General features: G+C 39.8%; 1 protein-coding gene and 1 long non-coding RNA gene across 10 annotated transcripts in view; one reads left to right on the top strand and one right to left on the bottom strand.

Moving 5' to 3' along the window:
- The window catches only part of LOC119563078 (fibulin-1), a 16896-nt gene extending 4229 nt beyond the window's left edge, over positions 1 to 12667 (bottom strand). The window contains exons 1-9 of one of the 2 annotated variants that reach the window (XM_037876307.1): positions 12374 to 12635; positions 10291 to 10785; positions 9913 to 10230; positions 7500 to 7721; positions 7360 to 7442; positions 7250 to 7307; positions 5491 to 5778; positions 4622 to 4759; positions 580 to 1024 (exon numbers count right to left, since the gene is read on the bottom strand). In XM_037876307.1, the coding sequence (XP_037732235.1) occupies positions 580 to 1024; positions 4622 to 4759; positions 5491 to 5778; positions 7250 to 7307; positions 7360 to 7442; positions 7500 to 7721; positions 9913 to 10230; positions 10291 to 10785; positions 12374 to 12446 (2120 nt within the window). In that variant the 5' untranslated portion in view covers positions 12447 to 12635. Of the gene's footprint in view, positions 1 to 579; positions 1025 to 4621; positions 4760 to 5236; positions 5359 to 5490; positions 5779 to 7249; positions 7308 to 7359; positions 7443 to 7499; positions 7722 to 9912; positions 10231 to 10290; positions 10786 to 12373 lie in introns of those variants that run through there. The other variant, XM_037876315.1, reaches the window with a different exon arrangement.
- Positions 11844 to 24389, top strand: part of LOC119563122 — a 23037-nt gene continuing 10491 nt past the window's right edge. For 2 of the 8 annotated variants that reach the window (XR_005222109.1, XR_005222110.1), the window contains exons 1-4: positions 18312 to 19927; positions 20620 to 20786; positions 20854 to 21285; positions 21350 to 23102. This is a non-coding gene — a long non-coding RNA (uncharacterized LOC119563122). Of the gene's footprint in view, positions 12184 to 18305; positions 19928 to 20619; positions 20787 to 20853; positions 21286 to 21349; positions 24073 to 24389 lie in introns of those variants that run through there. The other 6 variants (XR_005222106.1, XR_005222111.1, XR_005222105.1 and 3 more) reach the window with 6 other exon arrangements.

Here is a 24389-nt window from a genome sequence, read left to right as displayed (position 1 = left end):
CTAATACATTTCAGATATCTGGCATGTATCTAGCATGTTGGAGTGGGCGTGGAATGTTCGCGTTACGAACTTGCGCTGCGTTCGAGGCTAATTCTGAAATCCCAATTCTCTATCTTTGATATTTTCCGAGATATCCGCGTTCATATTTCCGATTTTTTGAAGTGGGCGTGGCAAACTTTTTTTTGGTTCAATCGATAGGTATTGATGAGAACAATACATTTTGGTTAAAATTTTTATTCTAGCATCAAAACTGTAGGAGCCACAGTTTTGGGCAGTTTGTGGGGGTTAGAGTGGGCGTGGCACCCTGCTGAAACAAACTTGCGCTGCGTAAGAAGCTCAGGAATCTGCATGCCAAATCCCAATAGCCTAGCTCTTATAGTTTCCGAGATCTCGGCGTTCATCCGGACGGACGGACAGACAGGCGGACAGACGGACATAGCTAGATCGACTTGGTTAGTGACCCTAATCAATCAATATATATACTTTATGGGGTCGGAAACGCTTCCTTCTACCTGTTACATACTTTCCGAAGAATCTAGTACTCTACGAGTAACGGGTATAATAACGTTAAATACATACCCCATGCATAGCTTATAATCCTTATGTACGTCGCATTCATTAATATCATTGCATGTGCGGTTGTCCTGTCCTAGTTGGTATCCGGGGTCACACGAACAACGATATCCTCCCCAAAAATTAACACACTTTTGTTGACAAAGACCCGGAATCACAGAACACTCATCGATATCAAAGCATTGTGTATTATTATTGTTGTCAGCTTTCTTCTGAAAACCTGCTTTGCACTCACAATAGTAGGACCCTATGGTGTTAAAGCAGTGTGCAGTGGATGGACATACACGTTGATCCTGCAAACATTCGTTTATGTCTACACATGTATTGCCACCAGAGCTGAGTCGCTTAAGTTCATGACCTATCGGACAGGTGCACACATATCCGCCGTTCCGATTACGGCATATTTGGTTTTCTCCACAGTTGTGTTCTCCACTCTCGCACTCATCAATGTCTGTCAAGTAAAGATAAATTTAAAAAAATCTTATAATTTATTTACAAACACATTTATTATTTACAAACAAAATTAAATTCGAAATTCAGAACTAATAAAAAAATGTTATTTTTAAGCGTAGGAGGTTATATGTTAAAAAACTCCCAAGCTATAATTTGTTTCATGTTATTTTGCCACCAATCTTCCGATCGTTCCTATGGCAGCTATATGATATAACCGTCCGATTTTGATAAAACTAAATTGGAAATTCAGAACTAATTAAAAAATGTTATTTCCAAGCGTAGGAGGTTATATGTTAAAAAACACCACAGATATAATTTTTATACCCTTGCAGAGGGTGTATTGATTTCAGTCAGAAGTTTGCAACGCAGTGAAGGAGACGTTTCTGACCCCATAAAGTATATGTATTCTTGATCAGCATCACTAAACGACTCGATCTAGCCATGTCCGTCTGTCCGACCGTTTATATGCAAACTAGTCTCTCAGTTCTAAGGCTATCGGGCTGAAACTTTCCCAAAAGTCTTCTATCTTTTGCAGGTAGTATATAAGTCGGAACCAGCCGGATCGGACAACTATATCTTATAGCTCCCATAGGAATAATCGGAAAAAAAATTAAAAACAAGAATGGAAGTTAGCTTCGGCAAGCCGAAGCTTATATACCCTTGCAGCTATAATTATTAAATTTAAAAACACAAAAAATGATATTCCCAATAGTATAAGATAATATGTCAAAAAACACCGAAGCTATAATTTGTGTCATATTATTTTTCCACCAATTTTCCGATCGTTCCTATGGCAGCTATATGATATAGTCGTCCGATTTCGATAAAATTTAATTCGGAATTCAATACTAATTAAAAAATGTTATTTCCAAGCTTAGGAGGTTATATGCCAAAAAACACCAAAGATATAATTTTGTAAAAAAATTGTTTCCGATTATTCCTATGGGAGCTATAAGATATAGTTGTCCGATCCGGCTGGTTCCGACTTATATACTACCTGCAAAAGATATAAGACTTTTGGGAAAGTTTCAGCCCGATAGCTTTAAAACTGAGAGACTAGTTTGCGTAGAAACGGACGGACAGACGGACAGAAGGACAGACGGACGGACGGACAGACGGACAGACGGACAGACGGACATGGCTAGATCGACTCGTCTAGTCATGCTGATCAAGAATATATATACTTTATGGGGTCGGAACGTCTCCTTCACTGCGTTGCAAACTTCTGACTGAAATCAATATACCCTCTGCAAGGGTATAAAAATTATATCTTTGGTGTTTTTCAGCTTATAACCTCCTAAGCTTGGAAATAACATTTTTTAATTAATTTTGAATTAAATTTTATCGAAATCGGACGACTATATCATATAGCTGCCATAGGAACGATCGGAAAATTGATGAAAAAATAATATGAAAAAAAATTATAGTTTCGGTGTTTTTTAACATATATCAATCCTACGCTTGGAAATAACATTTTTTAATTAGATCTGAATTTCGAATTAAATTTTATAAAAATCGGACGACAATATCATATAGCTGCCATAGGAACGATCGGAAAATTGGTGGGAAAATAATATGAAACAAATCATACCTTTGGTGTTTTTTGACATATTATCTTATACTATTGGGAATATCATTTTTTGTATTTTTAAATTTAATAATTATAGCTGCAATTGTATACAAACTTCGGCTTGAAGAAGTTAACTTCCTATCTTGTTTAAAATTTGTTTTCCGATAATTCCTATGGGAGCTATAAGATATAGTTGTCCGATCCGGCTGGTTCCGACTTATATACTACCTGCAAAAGAAAGAAGACTTTTGGAAGAGTTTCAGCCCGATAGCTTTAAAACTGAGATACTGGTTTGCGTAGAAACGGACGGGCAGACGGACATGGCTAGATCGACTGGTCTAGTGATGCTGATCAAGAATATATACACAATACAATTATGGGGTCGGAAACGTCTCCTTCACTGCGTTGCAAACTTCTGACTGAAATCATAATACCCTCTGCAAGGGAATAAAAATGACCGATTTATCCTTTTCTTTTTATATACCGTTTTGGGCTCCTGATTTTTTGTGTTTTTCTTAAGCGTTTTAGAATTAATTGCAAAGTATATGTTTTTTTGAAAGAAATATTTTCTGTAAATTAGTGCAAATCAAAGCACTTTTTATATCCTTGCAGAGGATATTATATTTTGTATTATTGCAGGTACTATTGCAGGTAGTAATAAATCCCTTTGCTCCCTTTGCAGCGCAGGTTTTTTTTCATATGAGTGCCACGCCCACTCTAACGCCTAAAAACCTTCCTAAACTGTGGCTCCTAAAGTTTTAATGCTAGAATTTTAACTGAAATGTGCAAGAAATACGCTATCGTTGCCACGCCCACTCTGGTAACCACAAAGCTCGGTCGTGTGAACAGTGATATCTCGGAAACTATAAAAGCTAGAAAGTTGGTATTAGGTATGTAAATTCTAGAGATTCTTGCTCATCGCAATTGTATTTCAGCAGGGTGCCACCGCAAATCACCTATTTTTTTCGAAGGGGCGCCGAAGAATGGCTACCAGGCCCCAATGGGCCAACATTTTTTAATATTTTATTTTGTATTTTATAGCTAAAATGACAATAAACTGTTTCCAAAAAACAAAAAACCACGTTAAATTGTCCACTCTTTAAAAAAAATTACTAGAGTTGTCCTGTTTTCTGGCCTTTAGAACAAACGTTTGCGCAGCGCCGGTATATTGAGAAATTATTATTATCGCCGACAAAGCATCCTTTGTGGAGGGCTCATTAAAATTCAAGGTCTTCGTTCGAATTAGACCTTTGGAAGACAGATTTCCAAACTGTGCAGTGGATGTTATACGCAAACTATTTGACGGTATCTCAAAACTTGTTTACTACCCCTAAAAATTGAAAAATCTGTTGCCATAATGATACCGAAGCTTGGGAAGACCACACGAATATCTCATCATTTAGGCTAATAAGTTTTTTATCTTGTCTGTCCAAATTGTTAGAAATATGTCTTCTTACGCGCATGATACCATATCTATGAGCTCACAATGTGTAGTCCCGGCACATCGATTCGAGGTCCTTGAAAGCCATGAAACTATTGATCAGGTTAACCGGATAACACCAGAGATTCGTACAGCCTTCAAACATCGGGAATACTGTTGTGTGGCTTGAAGGCCTTATGCATAAAATCATAACATTACTACCAGAAAGCATTGATAACTTGTGTCGTACCATTGGTACCATTCAGTTTCGTTCATCGCATTTTTCATCAAGCGCCGTTTCTATGTGATCTGCAGATTTTACTACGCCCGGACGAGTCGCGACCCTTGACGTGACTGTTTTTCCGAACCTTTTACAATTGACTGCTAGCTTCGGAGAGTGTTTGAATTCAGACTCGAACTGAATTTACTTAAGGTCTAACAATACGGCTTGGTATACGTGGGTCCTCCTGCGTGTCACATTTGATGTGCAATCATGCGGAAGGGGTAAATACATATGTAGACTAATGTGTATACAAAATATGGTGCCATCTATGTACATTTATTTTAAAAGTGGTATTCTACGATAACTTTACTCTGTCACTTGCCTGTACATGATTTGCCGTCAGCTGTTGATTTGTATCCTGCCGAGCACTGGAGAAGATTTTCGCAGCGGAAATGCCCATTTGTGTTGATGCAACGTTGATGGTTACCACAAGCATTTTTTTCCACACATTCATTTATATCTTAAAATAAAATAAAAAATACACATTTTTAATACAAGCGATAATATGATATTATATGGTAATCACTCAAAAACACCCCTTAACGAGGTAAAAATCTAGTGACGATTGCACCTTTAACGAAAAAAGTTCTGATATCAGCTTTTCTGACGAAAATGTATTATACGATATACTAAATTAATATAGAAGTTAGAAAGTGTATTTATTTAGTAGATCGTATAATACATTTTTGTCACGATCGAACGATCGGGTAATTAATGTCAAACGACCTGCAAGGGTCGGCTTTCCGATGTTAGATTACTTTCTTGTTATCTCTGCGTCCTTACTTGTTTTAAAGTTTTGAGGCTTAAAGGCATTTAATTTAAATCTAAACAAGCAAGCATAAAGCACTTTAGAAATGCTATTATACAAAGAAATAACGCCAGGTAGGCAATTAATTTTTGAAGGCTGTATCAAGCAACCGTTGCCAGATGTCTTTACCTCACTTGCTGTTACTGGAGTTTCCCCCAGTCGTCATATCTCTGGCTCGCGAACGGAGACGACAAGGACCAGTGACTGAACGGACATAACGATGTAGCAGACCAGTAATCCGCAACGACAATCTTAAGTCAAATTAATATAAAAATGTTACCACAGCGAGCTATATTAAACTCAGATGTTCAAATATGAGTAGACAGTTATTTCAACAGTTGTTCAAATATTGTTACGTTAAACATAAATTGGTTTCTAGTTACCGACACATGCACCACGATTATTCCTATAAAATCCAGAGGGACAGTCCAATCGGGATATTGCAGAATTGGCATAGTTGGGAGCTGAGTAATCCTGATGTACAGCTACTGGGGATGAGTATTGACTATTATTTAACCTTTCTTCAGGCTCTAAAGGTGAAATCGTCGTTGATGTCGTTGAAGTGGTTGAGCTTGTGGTGCTTTTTCTATAACAACGAAATGATCCCTTTGTATTGTGACAATCGTAGGTCAAAGGACAATTATGTGTTCTAAGTGTACATTCATCATCATCTTAAAAGAAATATATTATCAAATGTAAAACTAAGATTAATATAAGAAATTAAAATGCTTTTGGAGAAGGAGATATTAGTGATATTATGTGTGATTAATATATAAATATGTTCAGGTCGATTAAAGCGAAGTGCGTTATATGAGCCATTAAAACCATCAGGCACTTCAATCTCTTGAATCCGTCTGTCCGTCCATTTCTACGCAAACTAGCCTCAGAAGTATTAAAGCTATCGGGCTGAAACTTTCCCAAAAGTTTTTATTCTTTTGCAGGTATTATATAAGTCGGAACCAGCCGTATCGGACAACAAGGCTGCCGAATTGTTTTAATTTTTATTACTTGTTTTATATTACTAAGCAAATACATATGTGCCTAAATTGTACAGAATCATATTAGCTTAAAATATCATTAGAAATAATAAAATCATAAATCAAAATCAAAAACACAATGTAACCCTTAATGGTAATGATATGCAAATATTGAAACATAATTGGTAACTGTAATCCTGTGTCGAGAACGACCTGCAAAGCTGAAGAAATATCGAAGCAAGAAAGAAAGCTTTCTTGTTTTTTAGATTTTTTATTTTAAGCCGATCTGTCTGCCGGTAGATCTTACCGTTTTTCTGAGGTCTTTTTTCATTGGTACACAACGCGTAATGTATTTTTATACACTAGATTCGTCGGAAAGTATGCAACAGGCAGAAGGAAACCTTTCCGACCCCATAAAGTATATTTAATCTTGATCAGGATCACTAGCCGAGTCGATCTAGCCATGTCCGTCTGCCCGTATGAACGCTGAGATCTCGGAAATTATAAGAGCTAGGCTATTGGGATTTGGCATGCAGATTCCTGCGCAGCGCAAGTTTATTTTCAGCACGGTGCCACGCCCACTCTAACGCCCACAAGTCGCCCAAACCCATGGCGCACATTTTCATGCAAGATACAAAATTTTAACTGAAATGTATTGGTCTCGTCAATACCTATCTATTGATCCAAAAAAAAGTTTACCACGCCCACAATCCGCCTAAACCTTTTCATGCTAGAAAAAAATTTTAACTGAAATGTATTAGTCTCGTCAATACCACTCTAACGCCCATTACGCTTAAATCTGTCTACCGCAGGTAGGAGGCGCATTTCAATCTCGCTTTGCTGCTTGCATATCTCCATTTCCCTTTTGTCCCTTTAGCTTATTAACGGATATCTGAGGGTCGGGGATTTCGACTATAGCGATCTTTCTTTGTAATCCCTTTTTGTTGATTACGGTCACACTAGACAAAAAGATACCAGTCAAAACGAGACAGATTGGGTCCATATTGTCAGTGCGAAAAACATAACAAGCGAACTTTCTTTAACTTGATTTTTCCAAACTTATAACATTGAAACGTAGCATTGATCTTACCGTCAAAAGAAAGTTATTTTATTAGATGTAGATAAATAAAAGAAGAACTTTAAGAAGATTTTTTAAATTTCTTACCGTCACAATTCCCTGTATGTGCATTTAAGGTGTAGCCTGTGCCGCAGCTTTGAAGTCGCTAGATAAAATATGCTAAGTGACATAGAAAACACTTTAAAAAGTTTAAATACCGTGCATATATATGATCCGATCGTGTTATCACATCGTTGAGTTGGAAGGCAGTTGTGGTTGTTTATTGAGCATTCATTTATGTCTATAAAAACCCAATAAAATGTTATCGAAACTGTAATTATTAAGAAAACTTGCTTACCAACGCATTTATTCAGGGTAGCATCCAAATTGAATCCAGCCTGGCAAGGGCAGGAATAGCTGCCTACAGTGTTATTGCATACTTGGTGGTTTATAATATCACAGCTGTTTAATGTGCTATGAGAGCATTCGTCAACATCAGTACAACTTCCGTTTTTTAAAATGAAACCATTCTCACATGGTTGATGCATTGTGGTGCAGTTGCCATCCTTGCATTCGTTACCTAGATGGTTAGGATATATATACGGATAAAAACATTTATTAAAGAAATATTTTTATTTTGCCCTTGCAGAGAACGTCATTTTTCTCAGTTATGAATTATTACAATGAAACTTTGCAAAAAAAACTTCTTTTCAGATTAATATATATCACAAATCCTATAATATATCAGTAGCCGAGTCGATCTAGCCATGACTGTTAGCGCTGAGAAACTATAAGGGCTAGAATGTTGGGATTAAGCATGCAGGTTCTTAAGCTTCCTGCGCAAATCGTTTTTGTACCCTTGCAGAGGGTATATTGATTTCAGTCAGAAGTTTGCAACGCAGTGAAGGAGACGTTTCCGTCCCCATAAAGTATATATATTCTTGATCAGGATGACTAGAGAGTCGATCTAGCCATGTCCGTCTGTCCGTCCATTTCTACGCAAACTAGTCTCTCAGTTTTAAAGCTGTACTTTCCCAAAAGTCTTATTTCTTTTGCAGGTAGTATGTAAGTCGGAACCAGCCGGATCGGACAACTATATCTTCTAGCTCCCATAGGAATAATCGGAAAAAGAATTTTACAAAATTATGTCATAACCTCCAACGCTTGAAAATAACATTGTTTAATTAGTTCTGAATTTCTAATTTAATTTTATCAAAATCGGACGACTTATCATACAGCTGCCATAGGAACGATCGGAAAATTGGTGGGAAAATAATATGAAACAAATTATAGCTTCGGTGTTTTTGGAAATATTATCTTATACGATTGGAAATATCTTTTTTTTTGTATTTTTAGGAATTTTGAATTAAATTTAATAATTATAGCTGCAAGGGTATTTTCTTGTTCTCTTTACTCCAGAGCGCCACCTATCGGAGATTACAACATTTGGTTGGGCATTTGTGGGCGTGTAAAAATTTGTACTTTAAATTTATATTCTAGCTTTAAACTGTGGGCGCCGCAGTTTTGGCTGGCTTGTGGGCGTTTTAGTGGCAGTGGTAATTTTTTTGGTTAATCGATAGGTATTGACGAAGCCGATATATTTCAGTTTTATTCTAGTATTAAAACTGTACGCAAACTTTACCAACTTTCTAGCTTTCATAGTTTCCGAGATATCAGGGTTCATACGGACGATTTTAAGCGGCTTGTAGGCGTTAGAGTGGGCCTGTCTTCTGACAGGTATTGACCAGAGCAATACATTTCAGATGATATTTTCGACTCAGATAGTTATCCTATTCAAGAATATGTATACTTTATACACTCAAAATAAAATGTACCCTACATTTAAAAATACCGACATTAATTTTTTTTTTAATTCAAGAACATATTTCTGGAATATTGCAAATAGTTACCATAAACTAGAATCGGCTTAAAAACAAAAACAAATGTGCTTATATCTAGAAATTATTTTTTGAAAAAAAGAAAGGAAAACACAAAAATAGAATTGTTTAGCTATTTGCCTTTTCTATAAATGATTACCCTAACCCTAATAAAAGGGAAATCTAAAAAATATAAATATTTTCTGAAAAATAGGAAAATTAAATTTTGCATGATCTGACCGAAATATAAAATATCAGAACTTGTTAGCGGTCGGGCTGTTGTATCCGTAGCGCAGACGGTGAATGCGTCGGGTTAGAAATCGATGTGATGCAGATTCGACCCCAATGCCAGCCTTTTATTTTTATACCCTTGCAGACGGACACACGGACATGCCTAGAACAACTCGGCTAGTGATCTTATATATTCTTACACTTTACGGGATCGGAAACGCTTCCTTCTACCTGTTACATACTTTCCGAAGAATCTATTATTCCCTTTTACTCTACGAGTATAATTACGAGTATAATTACCCTAAAATTTAGAAAATATCTTATCCTAAATTTTATGCTTAGCTTGTCTTGAAGACAAAAATACGGCAATTTCCTTGACTTTTGGGTTTACCTTATTTTGAGTGCAGGGTCAGAAACCCATCCATCTACCTCTTACATTCCTTCCGACAAATGCAACATACCTTCTTAACCTACGAGTAAATATACCCTTTTTCTCCTCGAGTAATTATACCGTTTTTCTCTATAAGACTAAAAACAAAAACTTTAGGCACCTTAGAATCAGCAAGGGTATTACATTTCGGCTTGCCAAAGTTAGTTTTCACTCTAGTTGTGTTGTAAGGTTGTTATCTTAAATATAATTTTTTTATAGTAAGAAAAGTGTACCTTTACAATCATTGTGTTTATTCTCCGGCGGACAATTTTCGGCTTTCACATTTAAGCAGTGGTAGTCGCCTTTCGTATTGAGACAGTATTGGGAAAACGTACATTCATGAGTATTTTCCCTACATTCATCAATGTCAACGCATTTGTTTTCCAGTTTGTCTAAACTGTAGCCACTGGGACATATTTTTGGTTTCATCGGAGAGCACGTAACGTTGTTATCATCTAAGACAAATCCGGGTTGGCACTTACAGCGATATGCGTCAATTGTGTTTTCGCATATGTGCGCGCAAAGGTTTTCAATTCTTCCACATATGTCCTCTAAGGGTGTTGGGTAAAATAAAACATAAAGGTTTTAAGTGAGGCGCATTAATAACTTACCGTCATCGGTTAAGACTATAGTACCATTACTGTCCTCTTCAGAATCGGTTTGACTCTCGCCAATATCGGTTGTAGAATTTTCATTTCTTTTCTTATCTATATCAGAGCTGTCATTTGAATCTGCGTCTTCGTTACAACAAGCTCGATATGATTCAATTGAGGAAAGAAATGAAAATAATGGATCCTTACAATTGACTTTACTAGCTTTAACTGCCAGTCCAATTTGACAAGAACGACAACATGTTGTATAATAACTAGAAGTCAAATTTCCTTCTCTGTCGCAGCGAGTGCCGTCCAAAGCAGCAAGTCGACCTAGCTCACAACTTTGATGATCCAGTTCTCGAGAACAGCAAACTTCAAGTGTAGAATGACACAGTCCAAGCCAAAGTTGGGGGATTATTATAGGGGCTATATCGATGTTTGTGCAAGAGGCAGTTGTTCGCGCATGCCGAAGACCACTTATGCAGCATTTTCTTATATAATCCGATATGTTGTCTAAAAAATAAATGTATGTAGGGAGCATCTGTGAGACTTGTAGGTAAAAAGTTAGTTTCGGCCGAAGCCTCAACAAACAAAAGTTTTGATATCAACTTTTGTAACGAAAAATGAAACATTGAAAGAAATATCTACCCTTTTTTTAATTTTCTCAATTATTTCTATATATTTAAAATTCTCCCTGCACAATCCATTTAGACAATTGTATGTCATTCTTCGTCACAAATATTGATATTAATCATAAAATAAAAAAATAAAACAAGGATAAACGCTATAGTCGAGTGCCTCGACTATCAGATACACGTTACTCAAATAAAGGGACCAAAGGGAAATGAATATATGCAAGCAGCAAAGCGGGATTGAAATGCGCCACCTACCGGCGGTAGACAGATTTAAGCGTTATGGGCGTTAGAGTGAGCGTGGCAAATTTTTTTTTTGATCAATCGATAGGTATTGATGAGACCAATACAGTTCAGTTAAAATTTTTTATCTAGCATGAAAATTGTGAGCGCCACAGGCTTGGGCGGTTTGTGGGCGTTAGAGGGGGCGTGGCTTATTCGCGTAACAAACTAGCGCTGCGTACACGGTTACGGAATCTAAATCTGAGATCCCAATTCTCTTTCTTTTATAGCTTCCGAGATATCCGCGTTCATACTTACGATTTTTTGAAGTTGTGGCAAACTTTATTTTTGGTCAATCGATAGGTATTGACGAGAACAATACATTTCAGTTAATATCTTTATTCTAGAATCAAAACTGTAGGAGGCACAGTTTTGGGCGGCTTGTGGGCGTTAGAGTGGGCGTGGCACTCTGCTGAAACAAACTTGCGCTGCGCAGGATTCTCAGGAATCTGCATGCCTAATCCCAGTATCAGCGTTCATACGGACAGACGGACATGGCTAGATCGACTCGGCTAGTGATCCTGATCAAGAATACATATACTTTATTTGGTCGGAAACCTGTTACTTATTTCCCGATGAATCTAGTATACCCTTTTACTCTACGAGTAACGGGTATAAAAGTGCAAAAAGCTCCATCTTTTCGGTCCATATCATCAGAAGCCTTGTGTGAGTGGATTATTTCGTGAAAACGTTCGGAAATTGCCCATGAAACTCAATAAGATCCTTAAACATTCATTTATGCAAATTTTTATTGCAACTGTGTTCTTATTAAACAAGAGAGTGAACGATGTTCTTTTATACTCTTGCAATAATCAAAGTCAAAAAGAAAAACATATGTACATATGTGCAATGAGTAAACAAACAACCTGTTGAATGCAGAGCTATGATTTGGTTTTTGCAATCGGCGTTGCCTCCCAATTTTTGCAGATATGTGTACCGGGTTGCCCTCACCTTTTCACGCAATGGTGGCTAAAATCACTTTCATCAACTTTCGTGGGTAAGTGAATTTATAAAATAGTGTTTATACACTTTTTGAACATTTCATGATGCGATGGGGGAACCGCATAACACAGCCACAGCATGTGTTTAGAATATGTACAATGTACATACATAAGCTCAAGTGCACAGCGCACATGCATGCATACATACATATGTATGTGTCAACGCATAAGTATGCATTTACTTACCATTAGCCGCTGCTGCTTTGACTTGCTGTCCAACGATCAATAAACACATAAGTCCACATAGTTTATAAAACATATCAGGTCCAAAGTAATAACTTGCCGGTGGACAAGATTAAAATTGAAAGAGGTGAAAGGAGCTATAAATGAACAAGCCCAGCAATGAGTGAAAAACAACGAATGTTCGTGTGCATACGCTTTCTGGAATTATCTCTCAGTTGTAGTCCCATTAATATATGTATACATAGGAGCATACATATTTACGAATATGTGTGTGCATATGTACATTGGAAAGCAAATATACAATTTTAGAACAAAGAGTATGTATTTAGGTCTAAAACAGCGTGTGGGCCCATACATATGCATGTAACGATGTGTGTATACATACATATGTATAAATTTACAAATGTGTTTCTGTGGGCATATAAACGAGGTCTGTTTGTATAATTTTATCTTTGTACTTAAAGACTAATCACTTCTCGACTTGGTTGTGGGGAAAAGGTATCCCCATAGGGTGGGTCAAAAACAACAAAAATAAAGATTTTTATACCCTTGCAGAGGGACGGTCCGTTTCTACGCAAAATAGTGTGACAAGTATATCCTACAGCTTTCAATATAATAACACTAGTGTACAGTCCAAATGCCCCAAAAATGATGATGCTAGTTCCTGGTAGAGTTGGACCCCTAGCTCACAAAAAACAAGTCTATAAAATTGAATATGAATACTTTTTTTTAAAGATTTTTTAAGAACATTTTTTTGGTATCCCCTCTTTTATACCCGTTACTCGTAGAGTATCGTTGGACAGTAAGTAACAGGTAGATGGAAGCGTTTCCGATCACATAAAGTATATAGTCTTGATCAGGATCACTTGTCGTGTCGATCTAGCCATGTCCGTCTGTCCGTATGAACGCTGAGATCTATAAGAGTTAGATTGTTGAGACTTGACATGTATTTTCTAGGGCTTCCTGCGCAGCGCAAGTTTGTTTCAGCAGGGTGCCTCGCCCACTCTACGCCCACGAGATTTTGTTCTTAATATCAATACCCATCTACTTGTCAAAAACTATCCAAATCGGACCATTCATTAAAAAGTTATAACCAAACAAAAATAAATAATTAGCAACCCAATAGAGTGCGAGAGGGATAGAGATATATTCATATAGAAAAAAGGTTACACGTTATGTTGCGTCTCAGTGAAATCTCGAGAGCAGCCGATAGGAATAAATGATAGGTGGCGCTTTTTCCTAGCTGAACACGAATATCTCTTGCTTGAATTGAATTCGTAATTGTAAAGTATTAAAAAATTGTTAAATACCGGAGAAGAAGAGAATATGATGAAAAGTAACTAAGATTTATTTATTTTGTTCTTCCTGTACACGATGGTGTCACTCAAAAAATTGTCCAAAGAATCGTTCTTGAGATAATCGCGAAAAACATTTTTTTTGTGTCTTGATTAAGGATCAAATATCACAGAATCCAATTAAATAACCGTTAGGCAATTCACACAATCTGAAAGTAGATAGACGTACCTTTCCGAGGACAATAACTTGTTGGATGGGACTCCAATTAACGGAGTTATTAAGCAACAAAATTACCGAAATTAAAAGTTTCTAATTTTTTTTTTAAATAGCTAGTTTCTTTACTCAAAGTAAAGTGTTAGTAACTCTACTACCTTAAGAAAAATTGTCTAAATTATTTTAAGCAAGTGGTACAGTAGATTCGATATATTATTATACAAATCTTAATTATTTTATTATAACTTTAATAATTATTTAATACAACATAAATTATTTTATGTATACCTTGACTATGGTAAAAGCGCTAACCGATCGAGCGACTATAACTTATAGCTTCCAAAGGAACAAACGGTTAAAAACTGTACATCTTCGCAGTTTGTTAAGAAATAAAGCTTCCAATATGAAACGTTGCAGTTCGTATTATTTTAATTAAACCCTGATCAGGACAAAAAATGTGGGCGATCGAGTAACAATATCCAATATTTAAGGTATAGGGTCAAATAGGTATAAATTTTTGGTTTCTCAAGATAATTGCCGTTATTTTGTTGTTAAAGTTGGTGTTGGAGAAACTTTTTGCATCAAACAATTTACGTTTTCAAGACGAGGAAAAATGTTTGAAAAGTAGATTTTCACACAAATTCGTCCTTATCAATAAGTACTGAATGGGTTAAGAAAAATATTGCATCATTCGAACGGCATTTAAATTACCTTTCCATTGATGCCAAAGCTTACAATAAGTAAGTTCAAATTATGAGTATATTCAACTTTTGTTTTGTCAAAATACTTATTCCGACCATTGTAGTTTTACGCTTTCTGAAATCTGGGGGTTGGAAACGGTTGACATCTTGGCGCGAGCGAGTACTGCTGCGGATGGGGATACTAGATCGACGTGGCTGTGACGATTGAGGCTCATCTAGCTGGATTGGTGCTGGTACTTCATTGGAAGCTACTTCATTGGAGAGGCTGTGATGGGCTAAATGGCTGCTGTTCTTCATGTCTTGGGCTTAGCGGAGTTGTGAGTGGATTGGAAGTGTCGGTCATCCACCAAAAGGTGGTCATCGTGGTCAGATCTCGGCTTAATCTGATTTATGTGGCGCTTAATAACACCTGTGGATGTTTGAAGAATAAATACCATACGGCCTATGGACCGATCGTTCACTGCTTTTTTCACTTTTCTCCCCTGGCGTAGTTTTCGGCAAAGACTTTTTGGTTCGGCGAATACTTTTTTGGTTCGATATGTTGGCTTTCAGTTTATTTTTTAAAAAGTTGACTTAAGATCGTACGCACAGGGCGACCATGTAGAAGTTCTGCAGGACTGTTTCCATCTGAGTTCGAGGTGAAACGATACGAACTAAGGTATTTCGTAACGGCTGTTTTTACTGAATAACCGTCTTTTATGTTTTTGCCGACAGAAGTTTTAAAAGCTTGGACGAAGCGCTCAGCAAGTCCATTTGATGCTGTGTGAAAAGGAGCTGTTGTTAGGTGGTTAGTTCCAAGTTGAAGGTAAAATTTCTTAAAGGTTTCTGCAGTGAGTTGCGGTATATTACCGCTGACAATTGTTTTGGGGTAAACCTCAATTGCAAATATAGCTGTGAGCGCTGATATAGTATTTACAGTTGTAGTCGACGACATTTGGGTTATGAACGAGAACTGAGAATAAGCATCGACGCATAGTCTATGTGTATCCTTTCCCAGGCACTTGTAGCTTTTGGCCAGCTTTGAAACTCTTTTACCTCGGCTGGGTTGCCTACCTTGCAAACGCTGCAACTCTTAGATAGTTGTGCTATGTCGTCGTCGATACCTGGCCACCAAACATGCTGTCGTGCTAGTTGTTTCATGCGAACTATTCCCCGTCGTGAAGAAGTATAAGAATTTTACTTCGAAGCTTGCGAGGAATAATAATTCTGTTGACATCAGAATGGAGACATAGCAGCTTGTTGTTGATCGTCAAGGCAAATTTGCGGCTGAAGTAAGGTTGTAATTTGGGATCATCCTGTTGTTCTGGCCAACCAGTTGATACGAAGTTGTATACTCTCTGCAAAATTGTATCGCTATTCAGACTTTCGTTGATGATATCGGCATTTATTGGACAGGATATATCGACGATGTTATAGAATTCCTCTTCCTTATTGAAAAGGGGATCTGAGCTTATAGGAAGACGTGAGAGTCTGCGTTCCCATGAGCTGTGGTTGAGCGGTTGTTTGAGCGGAGGTTCAATAACAAAATTGTAAGCCATCAATATTATAGCCCAACGCTGGAGTCTGTTTGAAGTCATTGTTGACAAATGCTTGCTAGGATTAAAGATTGTGAACAACGGCTTGTGATCAGTTAAGAGAATAAATTTCCTGCCATATAAATACTGATGAAACTTCTTTACCCCAAATATGATTGAAAGGGCTTTCTTCTCAATTTGGCTGTATCGAACTTGGTGAACGTAAAGGGTTTTCGATGCAAAGGCTATATGCTTTTCCCTGCCATCTGGATGTATGTGTGACAATAATACACCTATGCCGAAAGAGGATGCAGCTAAAACAAGCGGAAGATTCTCGTTGAAATGTGCTAGCTCAGTAGCGTCGAGGATATGCTTCTTTAAAGCTGAGAAAGCTTGCTGTTGCTCGGATCCAAACTTGAAGGGTACGTTCTTTCTACGCAATTGATTTAGGAGTGAAGCTAACTGGGAGTAATTTGGAGTGAAATTGCAGTAATAGTTCTTTTTTTCCCATGAACGCATCTAGCTGTTGTAGATTAGTCCTGGCGAATCCGGAAGGATGCCCTTAACACTGACTCTTCTCCCAAGGTACTGTGAGGAGTTGATTAACTCCCCACAAATCCAAGCAACAGCAGCAGCAGATGGCCGGCCGGTTACCAGGTACGCGGCGAATTCGCATAGAAACGGCGCTGCGAGGAGAGGATGGAGAACGAGAGAGTTTGGAGACCAAGGATGGAGAACGAGAGAGTTTGGAGACCAAGGACGGAGAACGAGAGAGTTTGGAGACCAAGGATGGAGATCCAGAGAGTTTGGAGACCAAGGAGCGGATAAGGAGAGAGTGGAGACTTGCCGGGCAGAGCAAGAGTGCCATGTGGGGATAACGGGACTCCACCGTACTTTGGACTCTCCCGTGAAGCTTGGACCGGGAGAAGTGCCACATCTCGGCAGTGGAGCGGCTCACAGACGTGCCACATGCATCACGGGAACCAGCGGGACGGCGGTAGTGGGCAGAACATCGGTTGGAAGATGTGCGTAAAGGACAAGTGGGTCAACCAGGAGTCACGGACTTTGGACCCGGAGTGAAGAGATTCAGCGGGCCGTGCGCAAAAGAGAAATAACGGTTTCCGGAGGCCCTATATAAGACCGCAGAGCGCTGGCAGCTGGATCAGTCGATCACGAGGAGTCGAACCATCAAGATCAGTTAAAATACCAAAGTAAACAGTCAGTCAAACAAGTAGTCTACGAGGGAGCCATAACAAGGCGCGTCGTCGGAAGCAGCGCCGTGGGGAGCATACAAAGAACAAAATCGCCACGTCGAGACGTTCGGGATTGGGACATCAGGAATTTCCGAATTGAGACACAAGTGGCTGAGGTCCGGAAGTCAAGGCGTTTGTTTCCAACTTTGTCACGACCACACCTTGGCAAATCGCCCGGCGGGTCTGTCAGAGTCAAGCGAAAGAGGTCTACGACGAAGAACCGTTAGCTCGGGGAGGAAAGTTGTCTAAGACCCAGCGTACTTACCCGACCAAGCAGGACCTGGCGTGAAGGAGCGGTGGATCGATTTGCGGTTTCAAGAGGCGTTCGCCTGGAGAGCCCTGCGATTACTGGCGAAGTTCCCCAACAGCAACCGCCCAAATCCCCGAGTGCCAGAACGCCTACTAGTCTATCTACTAGTCAGGAAGGGCGAGCGAACGACCCCTTGAAGCAGTCAATAGGCGTTGTCCTGGAGAAGCCCAGCGGCAAGAAAGGAGACAGCGCAGAGGAAATCGGCAGCGACGCCAGCAGGCATCACTGGAAGCCACGTTACCATCGCCGCGCGGAGCTCATTGGGTCGCGGACGTCAAGCAATAGGGTGAAGCCGGGTGAAACGTTCGTCTGGGCTAGGCGTAAAGCAAAGTGGACTGCTAGGCAGCTTCCTGGCAATAGCCTTGACTGCCAGCGCGATCTGAGCAAGGACCTAGCGGGACAGTCCAGGACAGAGCAAGGGACAGGTATTGCCTCGAAAGTCGTTGGCCTGGAAAGCAAGGCTTGTTCACCCTAGTCTGAGAACGGTGACGCTTCCCTAAGTCCACAAGGCCGAACTCTCTGCGAGTCCAAGGCGCGACAAGCGACCCCGAGGCAGCGCGTCGGCAAGCGAGCAGAGGCGGCCACCACGAGCGTCCCGAGACACAGGAGCCAGCGGACGTCGAGTCAACGCGTCGACAAGCCAGGACGAGGACACCTAGCAGCCGGCGGAACCAGAGCAAAAAGGTACCGTTACAGTACACACTTTTTCTACCCTTAGAAAAAAACATTTCTCTCTCTCACATTTTACGCCACTCGCCTTTAAAATGCCTAAAATTTGTTCAAGTCTGGCTAGGTGTTGGTCCACTGTAGGAGCCGAAATAGTTATGTCGTCGAGATAATTTTCACAACCTTCTATTTCACTTAGAAGTTATTCAAGGTGACGCTGGAATTGCATACGGTAAACGTTGGTACTGAAAGAGGTCCAACGGCGTGTTGACAACCATAATTTCTTTCGCTGCATCGTCTAACTCCATTTGTAAGTAAGCGTCTTTGAGGTCAATTTTGGAGAAATGCGTGCCGTGACGAATTACTATTGGCGATGCCCAGTTGCTAAATTTTATGGGTTTCGAAATAAATGCGTCTATAAGACGCTGCGCTTCCTCCTTGAACTTATCCAATTGGGCAAACGGAATTTGCCTGCTTTTGTAGAACTTTGGTACGGAATTTAGGGTAAATGCTTTCCTTAAAGTTTTTTATCGTACCAATAGCCGGCTCAAATACCTCCTTATACCTCTGGCAAAGATCTGTCATTTGAGTCCCCTGCTTTTCAGTGACGTTTGCTGAATTTCAAAATTAAATGTTTTAAACAAATCCGAGCCGAACAGATTATTATCACCACATTTGCCAACTTGGTGCCACACTTTGCTACAGTGTGTAGCTCACCCAGTACAGGAATTTGTTGTGGGCCGAATGCGTCCAAGATTCGATCGCACTTCTGCAGTCTCGGGCTGTTTAGCTTTTTGTATGTGTTGACATTCAATGCTGACACCGTTGCACCAGAATCCATTTGGAAGGATACGATTGTATTGAAGAGGTCCACTTCAATTACAGATTTGTTTCTTCAAACTTGACCAAGCTGGAAACGTTGGAAATTGTTTTTTGTTGATCGGTGTATTTTTGTCTTTGCACTGCTTGGATAAGCAAACGACAGCTATGTGCCCCTTTCTGGCACATTTGTGGCAAATTGCCTCCCGAAATTTGCAAATTTCGCGAGAAATAGAATAACCGCAGCCAGTGCACGATTTATATACTGCGTTTGTGTCAAGAGCTCTCTTCTCACTCTCTTTGATTACTGACACTGGCTTTGTTGTTGCCTCGTAAGTTTCGGCAATTGAGAGAACGTCTTCGATCGACGGCTGCAACTTCTGCAAAGTGGCTGTGCGAATTGCGTCGAATGGAGTGTGCACAATTAGTTGATCGCGGATCATTTCATTAACGTAATTAAATGAACACCCATCGGATTGGCAAACAAATTTACACTCTCTAGCAATGCCACGTAGATCGGCGACCCATTCCTTATGTGTCTGTGAGTCCCGCATCCGACGCTTGAAGAATTCGTACCGCTCATCAACAATATGACTCTTCTGCTTGAAATGTTCTGTTAGTTTCTCTGTTATTTGTTCATATGTCTGCTGGTCCAAGTTTTCGCTACCAATCAGATTTTTAACAAGCTCAAATATGTGAGTGCCTGCCCACGATAGAAAATACGCTTTTTTTCTATCTGCTGCTTGCACCGAGTAAGCGGAGAAGTGCTGTGTTATTTGTTGGAGGTACGTTTCCCAATTTTGATTTTCTTTGTTAAAGTTTGGAAACGGCGGGCACACGTATAATTCTCCCGATCTGGCTAAGTTCACACCATTGTTTCGTGAAAGAATGGATTCCATCCATTTTTTTTTGTTGCATCAACTTCTGCGCAAATTCTTGCTGTTGAGCCAATATTGTTTCAAAATTAGCTTGGCTGTCAGCCATTGTATGTCTTTTTGCGTTCGATCACTGTAGTTTTAGTCTAGCGACACGAATTACAAAAAATGAAATTTTGTGGAGTTTTTCCTCGTCGACAGAAATGTTGTGTTCCGATTGAAAGGAGACAACAGATCGGGTTGAGATTAAATGTCCAACTGACTTTATTCGGCTCTGTATAGCTGTGGTATTTTTGGTATGTTAGAGTGTTCATAATAACCGAGAATATCGATAAGTAAACGGCAAATGATTGATTACGATACAAATCACGAAATCTTGGCCATTTGCCGTTTTAATTTATCAATAATAATAATAATTAAAAAAAATACCTTCAAAATTATATTCTAACAAAATATATCACTAGCCTGTTTCTTTAGTAGTTCACAAGTTATGGGTGTACAAAATTTAGCAATTTTAGCTTTTTTCTCGCCAAACTAGATAACTTTTCCAAAAGTGGTAGAAGTGAAGTTTCTTCTATTAAGCTGTTCAACATCATCTTAAGATTCCAGGACCTTCAAATAAAGTTTGGATACGCACAAAAAAGGCGAATGCTCAGACGGATGCAGACGCCGCTTTCTTTTATAGGTGCTAGTGGAATTCCTTTGGCAAATCTACCGGGGAGTATTGCTTGAAGTTGTAGACTGAGACAAGATCCCGAACAAATCGATGGTAAGAGTCAACATACTCAAGGCCTGCAACCCTAATCTACCAATTTACGATTGGCAAATTCTTAAAGTGGAAAAGGCCGAAAGGTGGGTTACTCTCTGTATAAGGAAGGAATCCAGCAAGCTGCTGAAGGCAGCTGAGGGCCGCGCGCTGCGGGTGGGAGGAAGTAGTGGTGCGAGTATACAAAGGAGACGCCAAAAGTCGGCTTGTAAAGAAACCGTCCGAAACCGACGCCGATCCCCTTGACGGCTATGTCTCGGAGGTGAGCGATCTCGCATGAGATATGCGAGGCGTCGGGGTCGACGATGACTCCCTTTCCGAATCGGACCTAGGACCGACCCTACCGTGGTTGAAAATGTCTCCAACATCCCTGCAGATCAACCTTCTCCACTATAAGGCAACGAACGCTGCACATGGGGCAGACATCGTTTTGACTTAGGAACCCTGGATCTCTAGTGCCGGGGTCTCTGGACTGGGCGCAACAAACTGACTGACTGTGCAGGTAAAACTAGAGCCTGCATACACGCTAGGAAAAACCTTAATATTTTTCTACTACCTAATTTCAGTGACGAAGGCACTGCAACATCGGGCTCAACCTAAGGATCAGCTCAGCTTACTCGGTCATGACCGTCAAAAATGGTCTTCGATACCGGTAATTTCCCGGAAATGTGGTTACGCAGCAAGGTGGTGTTCATTCCTAAAGCGGGTAAGCCATCGAACTGCACCCCCAAAGACATCAGACCGATCAGTTACTCATCACTTATGCTGAAAACGATGAAAAGATAAATAAATCTTCATATCCGAAACTAGTCTCACCAATCCCCTCTCTCCGACTCCTCACGCCTACGGGAAGGGTAAATCTATGAGAGCAGCCCTACACAGAATCGGCACGATCATATCATTCTTAGATCTAGAGGGAGCTTTTAACAATATCCTGCCAGAATCCATCACTGACGAACTAGCTGACTTGAATATTGGCCATTATCCGGCTACTGCGATACAGGACCGTGGAGGGGACGTTACGATTTACGACTTACTGTCGTAACGAAAGTTAGTAGAGGCACCCCGCGAGGCGGTGTACTCTCGCCATTTATGTGGAACGTACCAGTCAATAGACTGCTGCGAAACATGGAAGGAGGTGACAGTCTCGTAATGCCTTTCGACAGCCTAAGATGCTTATCAGACTGGACAGGCAAAAACGAACTGGGCGTAAACCCCTCCAAAACGGAATGAATACTCTTCACTAGGAACTATAAAATCCCTAAACTAAATATATCATCTCTTTTCGGAGAAACTCTAAGAACTCTGGAAAAAAAGCTAGATTGGAATTTGATCGTCGCTGACAGAGTGTGGAAGGCAACAACATCTTCCAAAAGCCTTTGGGCTCAGCTGGGGCAAGTCATCAATGGACAACACCAAGAAGCGTTCGACCAAATAAAGTCTGAAAAAGCGCCAGTATTGGCATGTCCAGAATTCACAAAACAGTTTTAACTCCAGATGTATGCCAGTAATTTTGATATAGGAGCATTACTAGCCCAGGAGAACACGTAATATCGCATGCGAGCCGGAAGCTGATTAAGGAAATTAAACTGCAACATCAAGGAGAACTCGGGCAAAATATTTCTCTCCGCGGATTGCCAAATATTTGAAACGTTTTGTGACAGCGTGCGATTGCTGACAGCGATATAACTCGTCACAACAGAGAGCTGCTGGAAAAATGCTAGCAAAGGTACCGGAGGCATCATGGAAAACCATGTGTATCCGACAATGGAGTCCAGTATACCACCAATTCACGACAATGTAGACTTCACAGTAAAATCCGACGGAGCGTACCAACCGAACGGTGAAAACAATGATCTCCCTACAGGGGTAGACCAGTCCAAGTGGGATGAGCACTTACCGGAGTTAATGCTAGCCTTCAATAGTACCACCTCAGAAACAACAGGTTACAGTGCAGCGCAGTCACTGTTTGGAAGAGAATTCTGTCTGGGTTAGGAATAGAAGAAGTCAGTAGAAGGCAAAAACAAAACTACGATCTCAGAAAACGGAATGGAAACCCAGTACTGGCCAACTGGTTTGGCACCCAGATATGATGGACCATGGAAAGTAGTCAAATTTGCATCACAGGCATCAACCCACAGGAGGAGACAAGGAAAGAACGCTTTTGGATTGATGGCTCCGGTGGGCACGCAGTGTTCGCACGAGCCCACCCGCGACATCTAGAATTGGGCCTACGTAAATAGGAAGGTGCAGCAGCGACGTTATCTCGTAAAGGATGGTGCCGTTACGTGAAAAGTGATCTTCAACCGCGGGTGAGAGGTAACCGTACTCTACAAGTTTTCATATAATTTATAATCATGTGCGTACATTAGTACACAAGATGAGTTATAGCTGAGGGAAGGTCATTTATAAATAAAGTAAAAAGTAGCGGCCCTAGGTGGCTCCCTTGTGGGACACCGGAACTAACGTGGAGTATACAAGAACCAGAAGAACGTGATTAACAGAGTCAAATGCTTTACTAAAGTCAGTGTAAATGGTGTCTGTTTAAAGATGTTTTTTAAATCCTTTTATCACAAATGATGTATGTTCCAAAAGCTTAGTGGTTGTCGATCTACGTTTCATAAACCCGTGTTGACATGGAGATATAACTGACCTACAGAGGTGCTGCATGTGGGGAGTAAGAATATTTTCAAAGAGCTTTAGGATCGCTGACAATTTAGAGATACCTCTATAATTGCATGCTTCCACTTTGCTACCCTTCTTGTGGAGAGGAATTACAAACGATTTCATATACATATTGGGAAATTGTGAGGATTCTAAAGATATAGTAAATAATTTGAGGAAGGGCTTGCATAAGGCCTCCGCGCAATTTTTAAGCACACAGACAGGAATTCCATCAGGACTAGGTGAATATGCAGGCTTGACAAGTTTAAGATCAACAAGCAAAGAGCTTTTATTTAAGGTGGGACAGAATATTAAATTCGACCTGGATACTGTGTACGAAAAAGGTTGTGAGGAATGAGATGAAATAGAATATGTCGTTGGAAAAAACTTGGCAAAAAGATCGGCTATCGCCTAATCAGTTGTTGCGGTAATACTTTTAGAAGATAACGAGGACGGATTATTTGTGGATATACGCTCAGTGTCAACAAAATTACATAACTTTATCGGATTCTGAGAGAATTTAACTTTACAACGATTTAAATAGTTTTTGTAACACAAAAAGTTAAGCACTGTAAAACTAGACCGAGCACCAAAGTATCTATAATAAATAGATTGAGAACCGCTATCTTTGAATTTCCTATAAAGTCTGGAGTTCTTATTTCTTAGGTATGTCAACTCACTACTGAACCAAGGTGGCTTGTTGGAGACTGACGGATAGTATACCGGAACACAAGAATTTAATGCACTATAGAAAATATTTATAGCATCATTCATTTTTTGGGATGAGTAGAGATCGGACCAATCAAGGCCTGATATATAAAGATTTAGCCGCTGAAAGTCAGCTTTGCGAAAACAATGTAACCGCTTAGTTGACTTCTCTGATTTTTCATCTAACACAGCACCAGTGTCGATTGAGACCTCAAAAGCAGGATGATATGGACC

Source organism: Drosophila subpulchrella, chromosome 4 (assembly GCF_014743375.2).
Source record: "Drosophila subpulchrella strain 33 F10 #4 breed RU33 chromosome 4, RU_Dsub_v1.1 Primary Assembly, whole genome shotgun sequence".
NCBI classification, from domain to species: Eukaryota; Metazoa; Arthropoda; class Insecta; order Diptera; family Drosophilidae; genus Drosophila; species Drosophila subpulchrella.
Note: the sequence above shows the minus strand (reverse complement) of the source record. Positions and strands in the feature narration are given on the sequence as shown.